Here is a 16,180-nt window from a genome sequence, read left to right on the forward strand (position 1 = left end):
TACACATTGCTTAACAATTCAGCGAGACGAAGATTTGACAGAATGTTTCTGATCCCGTCCGTTGCAAATTGCGCCGCCCAGGCTAGGGCGATCTGCTCGTTTTGCCGTCGGCCCACGAAGTAATTGACGGCAAAGGCGATCAGGAAAGTGACGCAGAAGAACTCTATGTAGTAAGACTGAGGGCATGCGGGGATTAGAGTTTTTGCATAACAGGGCCAGGTTCAATGCACGGTAGAACTCGGAAGTGAAAAAAAAGCAACTCAACCGATATTTGGAAAAAGCAGTCAAAGTGCAGTGCATGCTGGCCAGATGACACTTGCCTGGTGATTTGTCTTCTGAAAATGGAGCGCAAGAGACGGCGACTGAGAGAAACCAGTGGTGAACAAGAGAAGAAACCGATCATGTTCTACAACCCAATTTCTTACGCCAATGCTCTGGAAGCCACAGGGCATTTTGATGAAGAACATGTACTAAGCAGAACCAGGTATGGAATCGTGTTCAAGGCATGTTTGCAGGATGGAATAGTGCTATCAATCAGGAGATTAGCAGACGGACCAATCGAGGAGAGTGTCTTCAGACGAGAAGCAGAGGCTTTGGGAAAAGTGAAGCACAGGAACTCTGTGAGAATTGATCTCCCAATAAATCAATCGCACCGCTGCTTTTACAAGCCCAAGAAACGGAATCCTAGCAGGCCAGTGCTTGCCAAAAGCCAGGGAAGATGGAAAAAGCAGTAAAAATATCTTGCCATGTCAAAAAGGCAACTCAACTGATATTTGGAAAAAGCAGTGACACTTCAAATCAACGGTTGAAAATGTCTCACTTGATCCAACAGAGGAGGGTAAAAGTGTTGACAATTGTTGATACATAGGAAAAACCTATCGACTTAAATATTAAAATAATAATTCAAATTCAATTTTAATTATATAAAAGTACATTGGCAATAATGTAAACCAACATAGACAAGCAAGGCACTTGTTGGATGTACCGGGTGCCAGGTCAAAGGTTGTTAATCTGTTAGATGTACCGGGTGCCAAGGTCAGAGTGTATCTCTATTTTTGCATTCCAACCAACAACCTGTGATTGTGTTTTGCCATCCACATGAAGCGTCACTGTCATCAGTGATTCCTCCACGTCGCCACTGGAATCAGTTTTTGGGGTACATTGTTGACTTATATATATTAGGGTTATATTTATTTTATTTTATTTTCCTTCCATTCTGTACTCGAATCAGTTTTACGAGTACGTTGTTGACTTGTATATTATGATGGTTAGTTATCATTTTAAGAAATAGATACCCTATTTATTTTATTTTCCTTCAATTCGCTACTCGAATTAGTTTTACCAGTAAATGGCATATTATGTTTAAATATATTGCATATTATGTTTAAATATAGATTTTAAATATTTGTTTTATGGAAAAAAAATATTTATTTCATTTTAAATTTATTTAGATAATGATAATAATAATGATCACTATTTATTCAAATTGAATATTTATGTTTAAATATTGTTTTAGTGAATAGAGAGGATTGATTGCATTAAGAGATTGCTCTCAAGTATCATAGAAATGTTGTAATGTTCTACCCTGTCTTGTCCTGTTTAATATTTGACTCATTCAAATAATATAAAAATAAAAAATTAAATTAAAATTAAACTAAAATAGTCACTTACTACAATTTTTGGTCTCAATATTTTGAATATAATATTTTAAAATGTAAGATTTTTATTTTGAAAATAATATAATATTCTTTTAATATAATTTTTGTAAAACAAAATTGTTAATTTTTTAATTCGATAAAAATAAAATAAAAATAAAAATAATCTTATGTAAAAATATGTTTACTTTGTCAAAACAAAATACAATTAATTAAAAAATAATGTGAAAACAAAAATAACATTATGATATTGACCCATGGTATGAGAACCCATGATATTGACCCATTTTATTCACTTAGAAACTTGTCTAAGCACCTACAGGGATTAAATTTTGTGAGATGCAAACCTCTTTTAAAGTGAAAAGAGATTTGGTCTATAGTTAAAATGGATCTAGACTAGTTTAAATTGATAAAGAAAAATTATAAATTGATAAAGCAAAATTATTAATTTAGATAATGATGATGATCACTATCCATTCAAATCGAATATTGTTTGGAGGATTTTAAAATTTAAAAGATTAGTATTTATCTTTTGGAATTTTATTTTGATATTATTATTATTAATTTAGATAATGATGATGGTCACTATCTATTCAAATTGAATATTGTTTATAAGATTTAAAATTTAAAAGATTAGTATTTATTTTTTGGAATTTTATTTTGATATTTGTATTATTATTATCCAATTTTAAGGTCATGACTAAGTAAGACACCACATTGGTGTACAAGACCCCCTTGTTTGTGGGACAAGAGACCCACCTTAGTGGAGTATGAAGGCATACACATCTCATGATTTTATCACTTTTGAAATGATTATAATAAATATATGATTAAAAATAAAATAAAAAATAATTTGAATTTTTTTTAATTTTTTTGGTTAATTTTATTTGAAAATTTGTAAAATATATAAAACCACTTTGAAATGATTATAAAAAATTTATTAATATATAATTATAATTAAATATATTATTTTATTTTTTTATATTTATTTATTTCATTAAAAAAATACAATCTAATAAAAAAAATTTGGTGTATTACACTCACAAATTCATATATACATATATATTAAATAATAAAAATTTAGAATGCATTCACAATTACATAGCTTGGCACCTAAAAAGAGTCTAAAACAAAATGATTAAACTTCTCCCTTAAAATTATCATAGAAACTCTGCAGATTTCGTGTATTTAATTTAGAATGCATTCACAATTATATAGGTTGGCACCTAAAAAAGTCTAAAACAAAATTATTAAACTTCTCCCTTAAAATTATCATAGGAACTCTGCAGATTTCGTGTATTTAAAATGGTCACACTTACATAGGAATGCATAATGGCAAGGGCTAACCAGCCATATATTGAGTCATAAATGCCTTTGTCATCTATGTATATGGTGTACAAGCTTGGGATGGCATACATAACTCCGACGGGCGACCTCGCGTTTCCGGTGACATACCCGGGACCCACCAACAAGGGCCCGCCCGCCTCGTCCCTCCGTTCCCGCCATCCACGTCAGTGCACCGGGACCCATTTCATTTGAAACCCTTCCCTCGCGCCCATTTCATTAAAATTCATTTTCGAACGTGGATTCCTCTGCAACCTGCTCTGCGCATCCGCTGCTAACAACCTCTGCATCCTGCTCTGCATATCCTCTGCAACCTGCTCTACGCCTGCTCTGCGCATCCGCTGCAACCATCCGCTGGTTTCTGCGCAACATCTGCCTGCAAACGACTGCGCGAGAGCTGTGGGTACCTCCTGGTATATTCCTAGTGCCATATCCGTCTCTGCAAATGACAAATCGTGGTTTTAAACCATACTTATATCTGTATTTAGAGAATCTTCTGTACATAAAACATTCATTTTGTTTTAAAGATTTTGGATTTCAGGGGCACAGGAAAGTTGTAAACCCTACGTGAAACCCCCCAAGGAGCCTCACCTTTTAAGCAAAATATTAAATCTGTTTTAAAGATTTTGGATTTCAGGGGCACAGGAAAGTTGTAAACCCTACGTGAAACCCCCCAAGGAGCCTCACCTTTTAAGCAAAATTAATGTTTACCTGAAAATTTGCACCGTCAAACATTTCTGCAGAGTCTACTGAACTCATAGTGGAAGGTATATCCGATCCGGGACTTGGTACCGCTTGCAGAGAAGCCTGCTTCAGTTGGTCCAAATGGAAGTATGTAGGAGACATTCCCTTGCTCGAGAAGCTTCCAGACATCTAAGAACAATTGAAACTTTTTCTTTAGCTTGAAATCAGAAACCTAGAAAAATACTTGTTTCACCAAGTATATCACAACATTCTGGCTTATAAAAATTTTACCTCTTTGGCAAAGAAATTGTCGATGTTAAAGTCAAGTTTTGGATTGACTGTAGCCAATTTCATGGACAAGAACTGTATTCAGAGAAACAAATCAGAAGACAAAATATCAGAATTCGGGGTAAACAGCTGTTCTTTCCGTTAAATACTTGCAGTCTAGTCATCAAACATCCAAGAAGATAGTTGGGGACAAAACTATTGGCTAGGAAATAGTGCTGTTGTCTACAAGGTCTAGTGAAAGTTGGGAAGAGTAGGCACTAGCATGAGTTCAGAAGTCATGAGAAATATATCAAGCTTTAATGCTAAAAAACTGATGGGAAGAGTTCCTAAAGCCACCTCCCTACTCATACAATATTGGTCCTGCAGATGATCCTCTAAAACCATTTGTGTCCATTGTCATGATTAATTGGAGCAGTAGATAGGGGGTGTCCAGCAATAGTGTTGTATACTTTTTGTAATCCCACCTAGTGGTACCAAGCGATAAATAAATGCTAAGTTTGCAACATAGACGGGGGTGTTCAGGGTGCATAATTAGTTCCACTGTCAAGGTACCAAAGATTATTGGGAATTTACAAAGCTTACAGGCTACTGGTGTAATGAGAGCAGTTTATGGGTCAGTAATGACCAAAGCCAACAAGAAGAGAAAAGAGAGTCTTATTGCATCTGTTACCTCTACTTGGTGTTGAAGAGATTGAACATAGTTGATGATCTGGTCAAGCATTACTGCTTTACCAGTTACCTGCATACAATTGAACCAAGTTATCTCAATTTTGATGATCTGAATAATGAGATTCCTTCAAACATGAAATCCAAAATGTCAATAGAGACTTAAACTTCTTTCATGAATATTCAAACATCTGAAATAAACTAACAAAATCCAAGGACGCAAAACACACTCGCTATATAGTTACATCTTTGTATGGTGTAGATTTTTCCCTCCATTAGGGATTTTCTGTAATCCTGTATTTCTGTAATCTCCCATTTTTCAGAAGTTTTGAGTCTCATGCTTTGTGATATTTTTCTTATTAATGCAGGCAACTCTAAGCAGTGCACTCCCAGTCACATATACAATGCAAAACCTTTTGTGGATCAACTTATTCCAACCTGCTAGCATTGCTCAGTGCCTTTGAGAACTCATATGCAAATTCATGATCATTTTAGTATTTCCTCTACAGGATAATGTGGATGTGTAAAGAGTGTAGTGTTTTGGGTCACAGGAAGAGGCTAGTTCCTACACCCGTATTGGGTCACAGGAAGAGGCACACATCCCCTTACACCCGTACCCACAAGCTAGCATAAAGCACTCAAGGGTTATCCTCAATCAAAACATTTCATTTGAATTGGGAGAGGAAATATGAGCTGAATCCAATGTGGATAATTGAGAACTTTTCAACTTTTCAATGAAATCAGCTTCATCAGTTGCTAAATCCAGTGAAGTCAATCTGGCAGGTGCAAAATTTACCTCAGATGTATCCCAGTCAAAATTGCTTGAGATTGTCTCCAGAAGTAACCGACTTATGCAATGGGCATCTGCCAAACCAGCTGAACATGTGCAACCTGTTTCAAGTGTCCAGACGACAACTTCTGGCAGCACTGGGTTTGATAGAAGGTTAGATGGTAATTCCAATTGTGTGGCCAGGGAACCATATGGTGATACAAAACTATCAGGCATTTCTAGTAGTGTTCCTCAATTTATTCAACAGCAGGCACCCATGGACATGCCTCTGTATATGCGTTCACAGCTGAGCTGGATGCATCCTCAGAATCTGTCATCTCATGCCACTTCTCAGGGAGGTGTAAACTCGATGTTAGAATTGCCAAATTCAACCACACAGAGTCCTTTTAATTGCAGGCAGATACCAATGGGAGCTGATACATCCCAATCTCAAAAACAACTATGGAAGTCTTTACCTTCAAAACAGCCTTCTCAACAGACATCTGAATTGTCAAATTCGATTCCACCAGATTTGAATGTAGAAAAACAGTCTCCAAGGTCTCCAGTTAGGCAGTCTTCTGGAATGCTGGTTGATTCACAGCCTGATTTGGCCCTCCAGCTTTGATTTATTTACAATTTAAAAGGTTGACAGGGAACATAATTCCTTTTAGAACCTGATTCAGTGAGAAATTATGTGTGAATCTCTTGGGACAATTTTGAATAACTTGAACTTCTTAGTGGTTGGTGAAATTTGTTGGCAATGCTTTATGCTAACTTGCTGTCTGCACTTGCACCATTTGCCTTTAAGAAGTGTGGATTGATAATCACTGCAATGGAGCAAAGTTATATTGGTTGGTGGGAAAGGAATTACCTGATTCGGTGAACATATAATTTCAATTAAACAGTGGTTAAACAATCGATTATGATAATCACTGCAATGGATGCTCCATTGCAAATTATTTTAACCTTCATTTTATAGATTTTATTGCTGATCTCTTTGATCGTATTGTCAGTATGTAATTGAAATTACTGTGTATGGTGCATTTTTTTCTATGTTTCTGCATGTTTAAGATTATAAAAGGAAGAATGATATACCATATCAATCATAAACCCGCTTTCAGTTGAAGCAAGAATATTTATGATCAACTGCTACTTAATTTAAACCAGTGAAAATATAAAAAAGAATTGCTTTAAGAGAAACAGGACATCATTAAATATGCACGCATTGCACCTTTATGCACTTACAGTCTTACACACTGCATCAATCTGAAATATGACGGATCGTGTGTGGGAAGAGAATTCTACAAGTCAAGGGTAAAAACCATTGCATCAATAAATATGTATTCCCTGAAAGGATAAAATAATGACAACACAAATATGTACATCTTGAAAGGGTAAACTGATGATATGCTGCTTGACTAACAAGAACATGATCAAGCAAAATGGATTCACTGCATGCAATTTTGATTGGCCAACTTGATCCACAGATCTGAGACTAGAAGGATTTGATTGGCCAACTTGATCCGCGGATCTGATTGGCCAATTTTGATTACATATAAATTAGAAGGCAGTTTGCTTTAGCTTGAAATACAGAAGAAAAATAGTTTTGTTCGTATCACTTACCTATCAAAGCATGTAACTAAACAAGATTAATACCAACAGAATTAAGGAGAAAACTTCTAGCTACTTGGGCAATGCCATCCAGCACATCAATAATATTATTGCAAGAGCTTCTAATTGATGATGCAAAAGAAGTGAGGAAGCTAAAAATTAAAGCCCAGCTAAAGCAGCTCAGCCTCAAAAAGAACCCAAACCCCATTATTTCATTCTTTGTCATTCTCAGCCTTTGGTGGCATGAATGGCTAATATTATTACTTTCAGTGTTGTGGCCTATTAGTTAGAACCATTACTAACAATTGTACACATTACAATTATGCATTTCTACAATGTCTGCAAATCAACCAATCCCTTCACAGAGTTCCTGTCCTTTGTTCAGCTACTTAGTTATTTAATAATGATTAAACTATAAAGATTGTAATAATTTCTCCTGCTCATAGGATTGCACTCATCATGAACAATCCTGATTAAATGTCATTTACTACTGTTTGATTTATCATTTATACTTGAAATTAACATCGACTATCACATGCTGGAACCAACAGCTTCAACCAGGGCAGCCACAACAAGAATTAGGAGTCATGGATTTTCTACTAAGTTTGCAAAATCATATTGACTAGTCTTTAAATGATACAAATTGAATTATAACATAATCATCAAAATGGTTGAATAGTGTATTACGTTAGACAGTTGGTTTCACATTAATTTGATTGGATCCATGGGGTGCTTTGTCATTAAAATAACTATTAAGAATGGATTTTATTATATTTTGACGATTCATATTTTATGTAATCCATGAATGACCTCACACGGATCAGGGAAAATGGATTGCTGCTGGACTATTGTAACAAAGAAGCATCAAGTAATTAAACTAGAAAATCTGTGGTTACTATTGATATAACGTCATTTTATTATGGTTTTTGATTTAAAATTGCACAATTTATGTACAGATTTATATTTCAGAATTCTGTGTGGAATGATGGCATAGATAAATGTGATATACAATGGAAATAAGCATATAGTTTAATAGAGACACAAGTGGTGTGCACAGGACAATATATTAAAAACAACATCCTCTGCCAAAAACTTCAAGAAAAATAGCATCCAACATACCATAGCAGCATATTAACGAGTTTATATGTTACATCAGTGATAAAATAGTACATCTTTGAAGAGAGACATTAGAAATATGTACAAAACGATATACCTAAAATACAATAACCATACAAATATTTTACACAAGCATTGAATTATGGTTACCACTGCTCCAATTAAATGAAGCTTCTTTTGCTACATCCTCAGCATCAGCAAGTGTCAGAGGATGAGTCATCAGATATGGCCTCCGGAGCAACATCTTGTCAAATCAAATTCCATGCTCTGCAAAATAATTGAGGATGTTCTTGTAAAGGTACAATTTATGTATGATATAGTAATGCTATCTTGTATGAGGCATTGTGTTTATGAATATAGGATAAGATAATGTTTGATTTGTGCCCTTTCCTGCAGCAGGACCTACAAATCTGAAGTTTTCTTTGAAGATCAAGAACCACATATATGTTGAGAATATTACCATGTCCTATATAGAGAAGATTGCTAAATGCTGCAACAGTAATTCAGATAGTCTAATATACTTAAAACTCTCCCCTTTTTCCTGTTGCAGAATACAACATTGATTAACAGAACTGATGCACTGTTACAATTATCTTCAGAACCACTACTCAATTCATCAGACACCTCTTTTGTGACTGGCCAGGATTTCCAATTGCTTAATGGTATGCCTCATATGACAGTTTCAACTTCATTAACACCTTGTGGAGCATTATATGAGGAGCAGCCAATGCCAAAAATGCATGTAAGCAACAATCACAGTGACCACTCCTTTTCAGCAGAAAATGATAACAAAACATCAATATCGAGTGTAAAGTTAGATATCGAAGTTTCAGATTTCAGTTCAACTGAAAATTTTGGTGCAAAGGATGTTGGAAACCCAAAGCTTACTTTAAGTGATCATTATCTGTTATTATTTAGTTTGAAATTTCTCTTTCCTGCAAGTTACTGAATGGGACTTCATAACCATGGATTATAACAAACTAAAATTTTCACCTGCTTAACATTGCAGAAAGTTCTGTCTCGAAAAATTTCTAGAGGTGACAAGAGAACTAATGACTGTCCTGTTGAAGAAGAAACTGGCAGAGGGTCAAAATATACACCAAAGGGTGAGTATTAAATGTTCAACCTCTTTGAGGAGTCCATACCAAGCCGCTTCAAGTATTTATTTTAGTTGTGACAAAAAACCCTTTGATATCCTGAATAAATCTCCCCTGTGCTTCTGTGAGTGATGATTGCCGAAGTTTCTGGGCTGTAAAGGGCAGTAAAAAATATGACAATTGCAAAACAAAATTTGAGAAATCATTATTAATGATTCAGGAAATCATTATTATAGTCAATGTATTTATGTTTTAAATTTTTTAGTCATGTTCTTTACTAGTGCTTAAGGCTTTTACATAACTTCAGCCTAATTAACAACCTAAAAGGTTGTATCATTCTTCATATGCTTAGATATGGCTGAGCAGATAATGATTTTGAATGCATAAATGCTTCATGTTGTTGATGTTGTAAGGGATTATAATCATGGCAAGGCAGATGAGTCTATTCTATGGACCTTCCATGTTGATACCGAAGGCTGAGGTCTATGACCAACATCCATTTGAATATGGATGTGGAAGCTGCAGATGGCTATGTTGGAGGATTCCATGATGGCAGTGTGCTTATTCTCTTTGAGTGAAAGAGACAGGGAAACTAGAAATAGAAGCTCTTGCCCGTCCATTGTAACTAGATATAAAATGAATTCAAGCAATCATTGAAAGCGGTATCATATCTCAAACAAAAATCTCTTAGGGGTATTTTGACAGGGCAACTACAAAATCTCCCAATCGATGTGGAGAAAGAGGTATACAACTTTCAGGAATCTAAGTGATCTCCATTTTGATGGCAATAGTTCTAGGAGGAGTTGGAGACATCAAGCGATCTAGAAGACAGAGAAGTATTGATGTGAGACATTATTTTTTTGGGATTATCAAGGTAAAAATAGTTCATTAAGCATATCCATGTCCTTTTATGGACAAGCCATTTAAAATCAGATTTTCCGAAATATACTTTCATAACATCTGAGCACAACCAGAAAGCGGATTGTTTATCCAAACAAGCTTGCAGAAGACTTTGATCGGCATAACGCTCACTGGAAGGCCTAAATGGCAGCAGCTTTTGCTGTGCAGTTTTGGATTCTTCTTTGGATATTTGATCAATGGTGTCTGTGAGGTAAGCCAAAGGTTGCTGTAATTTTGAAAGATTGTACCATGGTGTGCTTGGACTCTTTAGTCTGGTTAAAGATTAAAGGCAATGCATGCTGGAAGGGGATTAAAGAGAAAGGGCATGAAAGAGAATGCATGCTTGAAGGGAATTCTGTTAGGAGATTTTACCTTTTGTTTCAATGTGTTGATGCCTGTGAGACCTGGAAGGATATGGCTATATATATCCCAGCATAAACTGGTTTTTATGTCAATGAGTAGTTTAAAGGGAGTGATTTCTCCTACGGGAAATGAATTCCTTGCCCATCCTTTAAATCCTTCCTCTCTGGTTACCTGTATATTGTCTTGAAATTCGTTTCTTTGCGGGTACCTGCGTATTATCTTGAAATTGCATTCTGTTACTGTTCAATCTCGTTTCTTGCTCTCCAAAATAGAGAAGGCATAATTTCTTTTTCATTATTTCTCTATTGGAGAGATGCTTCGGAGAAATTTGATGATCGTGGAAGATTTCACTGCAAATCTAAATGGCATAGTATCAAATTTGATGTTCTTAGTGAAATCTTTGGAAATTTAAGTAGAAATTTATATGGTTTCTTGCATCTCGGGTTTGAAAGAAGTTTCAACACTGCAGTGTGAAGAAATCTGTGATATCGGTATTTTTTTGTTGAAAACGAGTTGATGTTTGAACTTTGAATCTCAAAATGAGAAAAATAATTTAGTAAAGCTGCTTAACCCTGTTTATGTTTGCAGGAATACGTATATAACAGGCTGCAATTCAGGTACGCTTTAAAGTTTCATGCGACTTCTGTTTAGCTTTATAATTTTCTTTGGTTATGGCTTCTATTTGTTTTTATTCTGTTGATTGATTCCTGGGATAGAATTTCAGCAATGGTTTACCCTTACCGGGGTTCGGTGTTTTCATTTTTTTTGCAGCTATGGATGGTATTTCACTTTTGTACAAGGTTTCGTGTACTTGGTTCTTATTTATTTGCAGGGCTTCAGAGTAAAGCACATCGTAAATCCATGGAAAACATATGTGAAACTCTCTGCTGTTCTTATGGGATCCCATGGACTGACCAAAGGATCCCTTGCTTTTCTTAATTATCCTGCTCAGCTGATGTTCAAATCTACAAAGGTAGGTATCTGCAAAACACAATTTTGCTTTAAAAGGCAATGATGATAGAGGAGTATAACTCAGATCATGGTCTTCACATTCAAAACAGGCAGCCATTTACAGTTATTTTGATTATTTAATGTGTTTTGCGAATTTGGGTACTCTTTTTTTAATCTGTACTCGATTCAAAATATAATGGTATGCTCCAAATTTGAATATTATTGCTGGATTTTGTTTTGAGGACCTCTGTATCTGTTCTGTGACGGATAAAATCTCAGACATCAATTAGAGCTGAATTTATTTACCTTTGATCGAATTGATCAGGTTCTACCGGTGATGGTGATGGGAGCTTTTATACCTGGGCTGAAGCGGAAGTATCCTGTGCATGAATATGTTTCTGCTGTACTTCTCGTAGTCGGTTTAATCGTTTTCACGCTCGCAGAAACCAGCGGATGGTTGCAGTGGATGCGCAGACCAGGCGTAGAGCAGGTTGCAGAGGATATGCAGAGCAGGATGCAGAGGTTGTTAGCAGCGGATGCGCAGAGCAGGTTGCAGAGGAATTCACGTTCGAAAATGAATTTTAATGAAATGGGCGCGAGGGAAGGGTTTCAAATGAAAATGGGTCCCGGTGCGCTGACGTGGATGGCGGGAACGGAGGGACGGGGCGGGCGGGCCCTCGTTGGTGGGTCCCGGGTATGTCACCGGAAACGCGAGGTCGCCCGCCGGAGTTATGTATGCCATCCCAAGCTTGTGCACCACATACATAGATGAGTTATGTATGCCATCCCAAGCTTGTGCACCACATACATAGATGGCAAAGGCATTTATGACTCAATATATGGCTGGTTAGCCCTTGCCTGTCTGCTGATCTGTCCATTACAAATAGATTCCTTCCATCATGTCATGCTTTTACACGGTCAATGTTTTCAGGATTTTACGGCCAAAATAATAGAAACTGTGAAGAGAAAATGGTGAAAAGCAAATGGAGTTGCCTCAAAGCTACTGACCATTGGGTTTATCCATTTCGCTCTGGATTTTCTTCGAACTTGCTGCTGCGAACCGATCGAAGAAGGACTTGATGGGAAGAAAATCCATGGAATTTGCAGTGGAGAAGGCTTTGCAAGACGTGAATGCCCCATCGATTACAAGATTATGGCCGCTGATGTAACGGGCGTCGTCGCTGCACAGAAAGAGGGCAGAGTTGGCAACATCAATGGCTTCCAGAGTGACACCCTTCAGCTCCATCGTCGTCTCCAGCATCTCTTCCGCGTATTGTTTGTCGAAGGACGGGAAGCTCTTCTTCATGGCGTCGATCAACATGGGCGTAGACACGCCTGCGGGTGAAACGCAGTTCACCCGGATGCCGTGCGGAGCAAGATCCGTGGCCGCCGACTTCATAATCCCCAACACCGCGTGCTTCGACGCCGTGTAAGAAGGCCCGTTGGGCATCGCCATCACGGACGCCATGCTCGACGTCATGAGAACTGAACCTCTGGTTTTGGTGGCTATCATCACCCGGGCCGCGTGCTTCGCGCACAGATACGCCCCGCGCACATTCACTGAAATGACCCTTTCCAAATCCTCGACAGTGACGTCTGCCATGGACGAGAATAGCCCGCCCGGGATTCCGGCATTGCTGAACACTATGTCGAGACGCCCGTGCTTCTCCAGCGCCAAGTCCAGCAGGGCGGAAACGTCCGCCTCTTTCGAGACATCGCAGTGGAAAAAACAGGCGTTGGGAGCGAGGGATTGAGCAAGACGGTTTCCATGGTCGTCCTGAAGGTCTGCAATCACTACTTTCGCTCCATTCTCCACGAACAGCTTGGCGGTAGCCTCTCCGATTCCACTGGCGCCTCCTGTGATCACAGCAACCCTTCCCTGCAACCTGCAAATTACCAGCGCACTGATTAGAATATATCCATTTGTTAAAGATGAAGGAAGGAATAGTAAGCAAAGAAACGAAATTGGCACGAATTCTTGTGCCTCATATTATCTGCTGCCTCTGCCTGTGGAATGAGAGACGATGGATATACAGAAAAGTGGAAGACTATATATATATATATATGCTCACTGCCACCAACCCACTACGCTACTCACTTCTGGTTGTCATTGCCTGCAATCTGTTCCCCATTTTTTATTAGCGGCCAAAAAGTGTCTTCGTTGGGACGTTGACGATTGCAAGGGCAGTACGCATTCGTTGGGACGTTGACGGTTGCAAGGGCAGTACGCATTCAGTGCATTTTATGCTGTTTTTTCTTTGCTAAAATTAATGAACCGGGACAGCTTAATTTGACTGCTTGCTCCATTATTGAGTGCAGTTATTGCAGCCGTAGCGAAAGCATGATACACTTTGCACGTTGCTTGAAAAAATGGCCGACCGACCAAAAGTTGTTTTGAATGTTTGTTCCACGTTATATTATAGGTGTTGTTTACTGACACTACCCCAAATTCTTCTGGACGGCACTAAAAACAAAATAAGATTTTTTTAGGTTAGTAAATGGATTCAGTATTATTAAAAACTAGAAAATTTAGATTTTATTATACTTTATTAAAATTTCTATCAGATTTTATGATAACTTTATTAAATTTCTATTAGTATCCAAATTAATTTCTAAATTCTTTGAACTACAAGATATATATGTGGTGTCTAAAACAAGTCAAGATTGTAATGGGATATTGTCTTGTATTTATTTCAAGTTCAGTAATGAAATGATCAGGTTTTTATCAAAAATATACGTGTGAATTCGTTGTGACAAATTTTATTATACTTGAAGTTATGGCTTTTTATCATGTTGGGATGTGTCTTTTTATGTGTTTTCACACCGAGTTTTCATCGTTCGTTTTTGTCATGTATTTTTCAACTTTTAATTAGTTTTTGATGTTAATGAATGTTACAAGTTGTAAATAAGATGCCTATTAATGGGATATGCATGGGATGTGTTTTTTAAATGTGTTTCTAATTTATTTATTTTTATGTTGATATATGTTATGAGATATAAATAAAATGTTTTATAAATGTTATTTGGATAATTAACAAAATATATTTAGAAGATTTATTTAATTTTTATATTTTATTTTTAAATTTTAAATTTATTTAACTTTTTACTTATTTTTTATATTTTATTTTCAAATTTTTTAAAAATAAAAAATTAATTTAATTATATTAATAAAAAAATAAAATTTAACAAAATATTTGCCGTCGATATTTAACTCCAACACTCTTTCGCCCTTGAAAACCTTGTATCCTTCCATAAACATCTTCATGCTTGCTTTTCCCAATAAGCGGCTGTCTTTTTTTTAATAGCTAAAGAGTATTTATTTTTAACAATATGCATCCCTATATCATTTGGTAACCATGGTAACCTCTTGGATACATTTTTGTGTTTGTTCTTATTTATACTTCTTTTATTTTTTTTTGTGCTTTCTACTAGTTGCTTTTATAGAAGAGGCCATCCTTTAGTTATTATTGGTTCTCTAGGAATTTCTTCAAACTCTTTTTGCTCAACATCTTCTATCTTCTGGTATTTAAATAAAAATCAATGCTATTTAGTTGTTGATTTTTTTTTTTTTATTCTTCATATATAAAATTATTGTTTATTTTTTTTGGCATCTATAATGTTTTTTTAACTAACTAATTTATTTTTTTGTTTTTATTTCTCTTGCATATTTGACAAAAAAATATACTTAGAGACTTCTCACTTTGAACTCAAACTTTACATAGATTCACATATGGTTGATAGTTTCTTTGATTTCTCATGTATGAATTGTTCTCCCCAAGTTGAACTACTAACATTGGACCATGTAAGAGATACTCTAAGTAAATTCCTTTTCCAATTATTGGTTTTTCAAGTTGTGCTCAATCTAGCAAGTAGTCAAATCCCTTTCTCTTTCCAAACAACTACATTCTTATTTTATCTCGATAATCTATAATTTCTTGGAGTGTCCTCTATTTTTCTCCTTCCAAGTGACATATATGTTCCTATAAAGATGTTATATTTGAGTATCCTACTTATATATTGATTGATTCTTCCTTGTAACCTTTTGGTTCAAATTGTGCTAGGATTTTGTTCAAATCCTATAGCACAAGGAGTCATTTTTCCAGTTGTATACTTATAATTTTTTACATTTTTTATTATTTCTTATTAATTTGGTTCATTCTCATGGAGTTCCTACATTGCATTGTGGAGTTCCCTTAATTGTGTTACCCATTTATGATGCATTATTCTTACAAGTATTTTGGAATTTAATAAATCATATTCTAATTTATTCCCCATATCTTTGATATTTTAAGCTAACTTTTTGTGGAGTTTAAGAAAAATCACAAGATACAGTTGTATAAAAAAATTTGCACTAGAAATTACAAGACAAGAAAGAAGAGAATGAAATTGAACTCAAATAGGTAACTAGCTCAAAGAACCAATTTGAATTACTTCATAAACCTTGTGTGTCATTGCTTGACATGAATACATATCTCTAATACTCCTTTGAGAGAGAACCCTTGAAATAGAACTAAAAGTCAAAAGATAAGGTGATAAGGTCAATGGATAAGGTTATGGATAAGGAAGTTTCCCAAAATAGAAAATGAAGTGTGTTCATGTATAATGTGATTAGATAATAAGGAAGGCATGCTAATGGATAGGAAATAGACATGTCGCTACCCAATCAATATCTAGTCATTGCCACATTTTATCCTAGATGGCACTCTCTACTGAAAATAGGAAAAAGCTAAAAATAT

General features: G+C 35.9%; 1 protein-coding gene and 1 long non-coding RNA gene across 2 annotated transcripts; both read right to left on the reverse strand.

Annotated features, from left to right (window-relative positions):
* Positions 1 to 3,794: 3,794 nt before the first annotated feature.
* Positions 3,795 to 4,682, reverse strand: LOC149220779 (uncharacterized). Its single transcript, XR_016248773.1, has 3 exons — positions 4,642 to 4,682; positions 3,975 to 4,046; positions 3,795 to 3,872 (listed from the first exon to the last, which is right to left on the reverse strand). It is a non-coding gene; the product is annotated as an uncharacterized LOC149220779 (long non-coding RNA).
* A 7,627-nt stretch (positions 4,683 to 12,309) lies between these two features.
* On the reverse strand, positions 12,310 to 13,538 carry LOC149220780 ((+)-borneol dehydrogenase 1-like). Its single transcript, XM_089382858.1, has 2 exons — positions 13,429 to 13,538; positions 12,310 to 13,330 (listed from the first exon to the last, which is right to left on the reverse strand). Exons 1-2 carry the CDS (start codon positions 13,431 to 13,433, stop codon positions 12,445 to 12,447), a joined length of 891 nt encoding a protein of 296 aa, XP_089238984.1. The 5' UTR covers positions 13,434 to 13,538; the 3' UTR covers positions 12,310 to 12,444.
* Positions 13,539 to 16,180: the final 2,642 nt, after the last annotated feature.

Source organism: Pinus tabuliformis, chromosome Q (assembly GCF_031772625.1).
Source record: "Pinus tabuliformis cultivar Carrire ecotype Pingquan chromosome Q, CPIR1, whole genome shotgun sequence".
Classification (NCBI taxonomy): Eukaryota; Viridiplantae; Streptophyta; class Pinopsida; order Pinales; family Pinaceae; genus Pinus; species Pinus tabuliformis.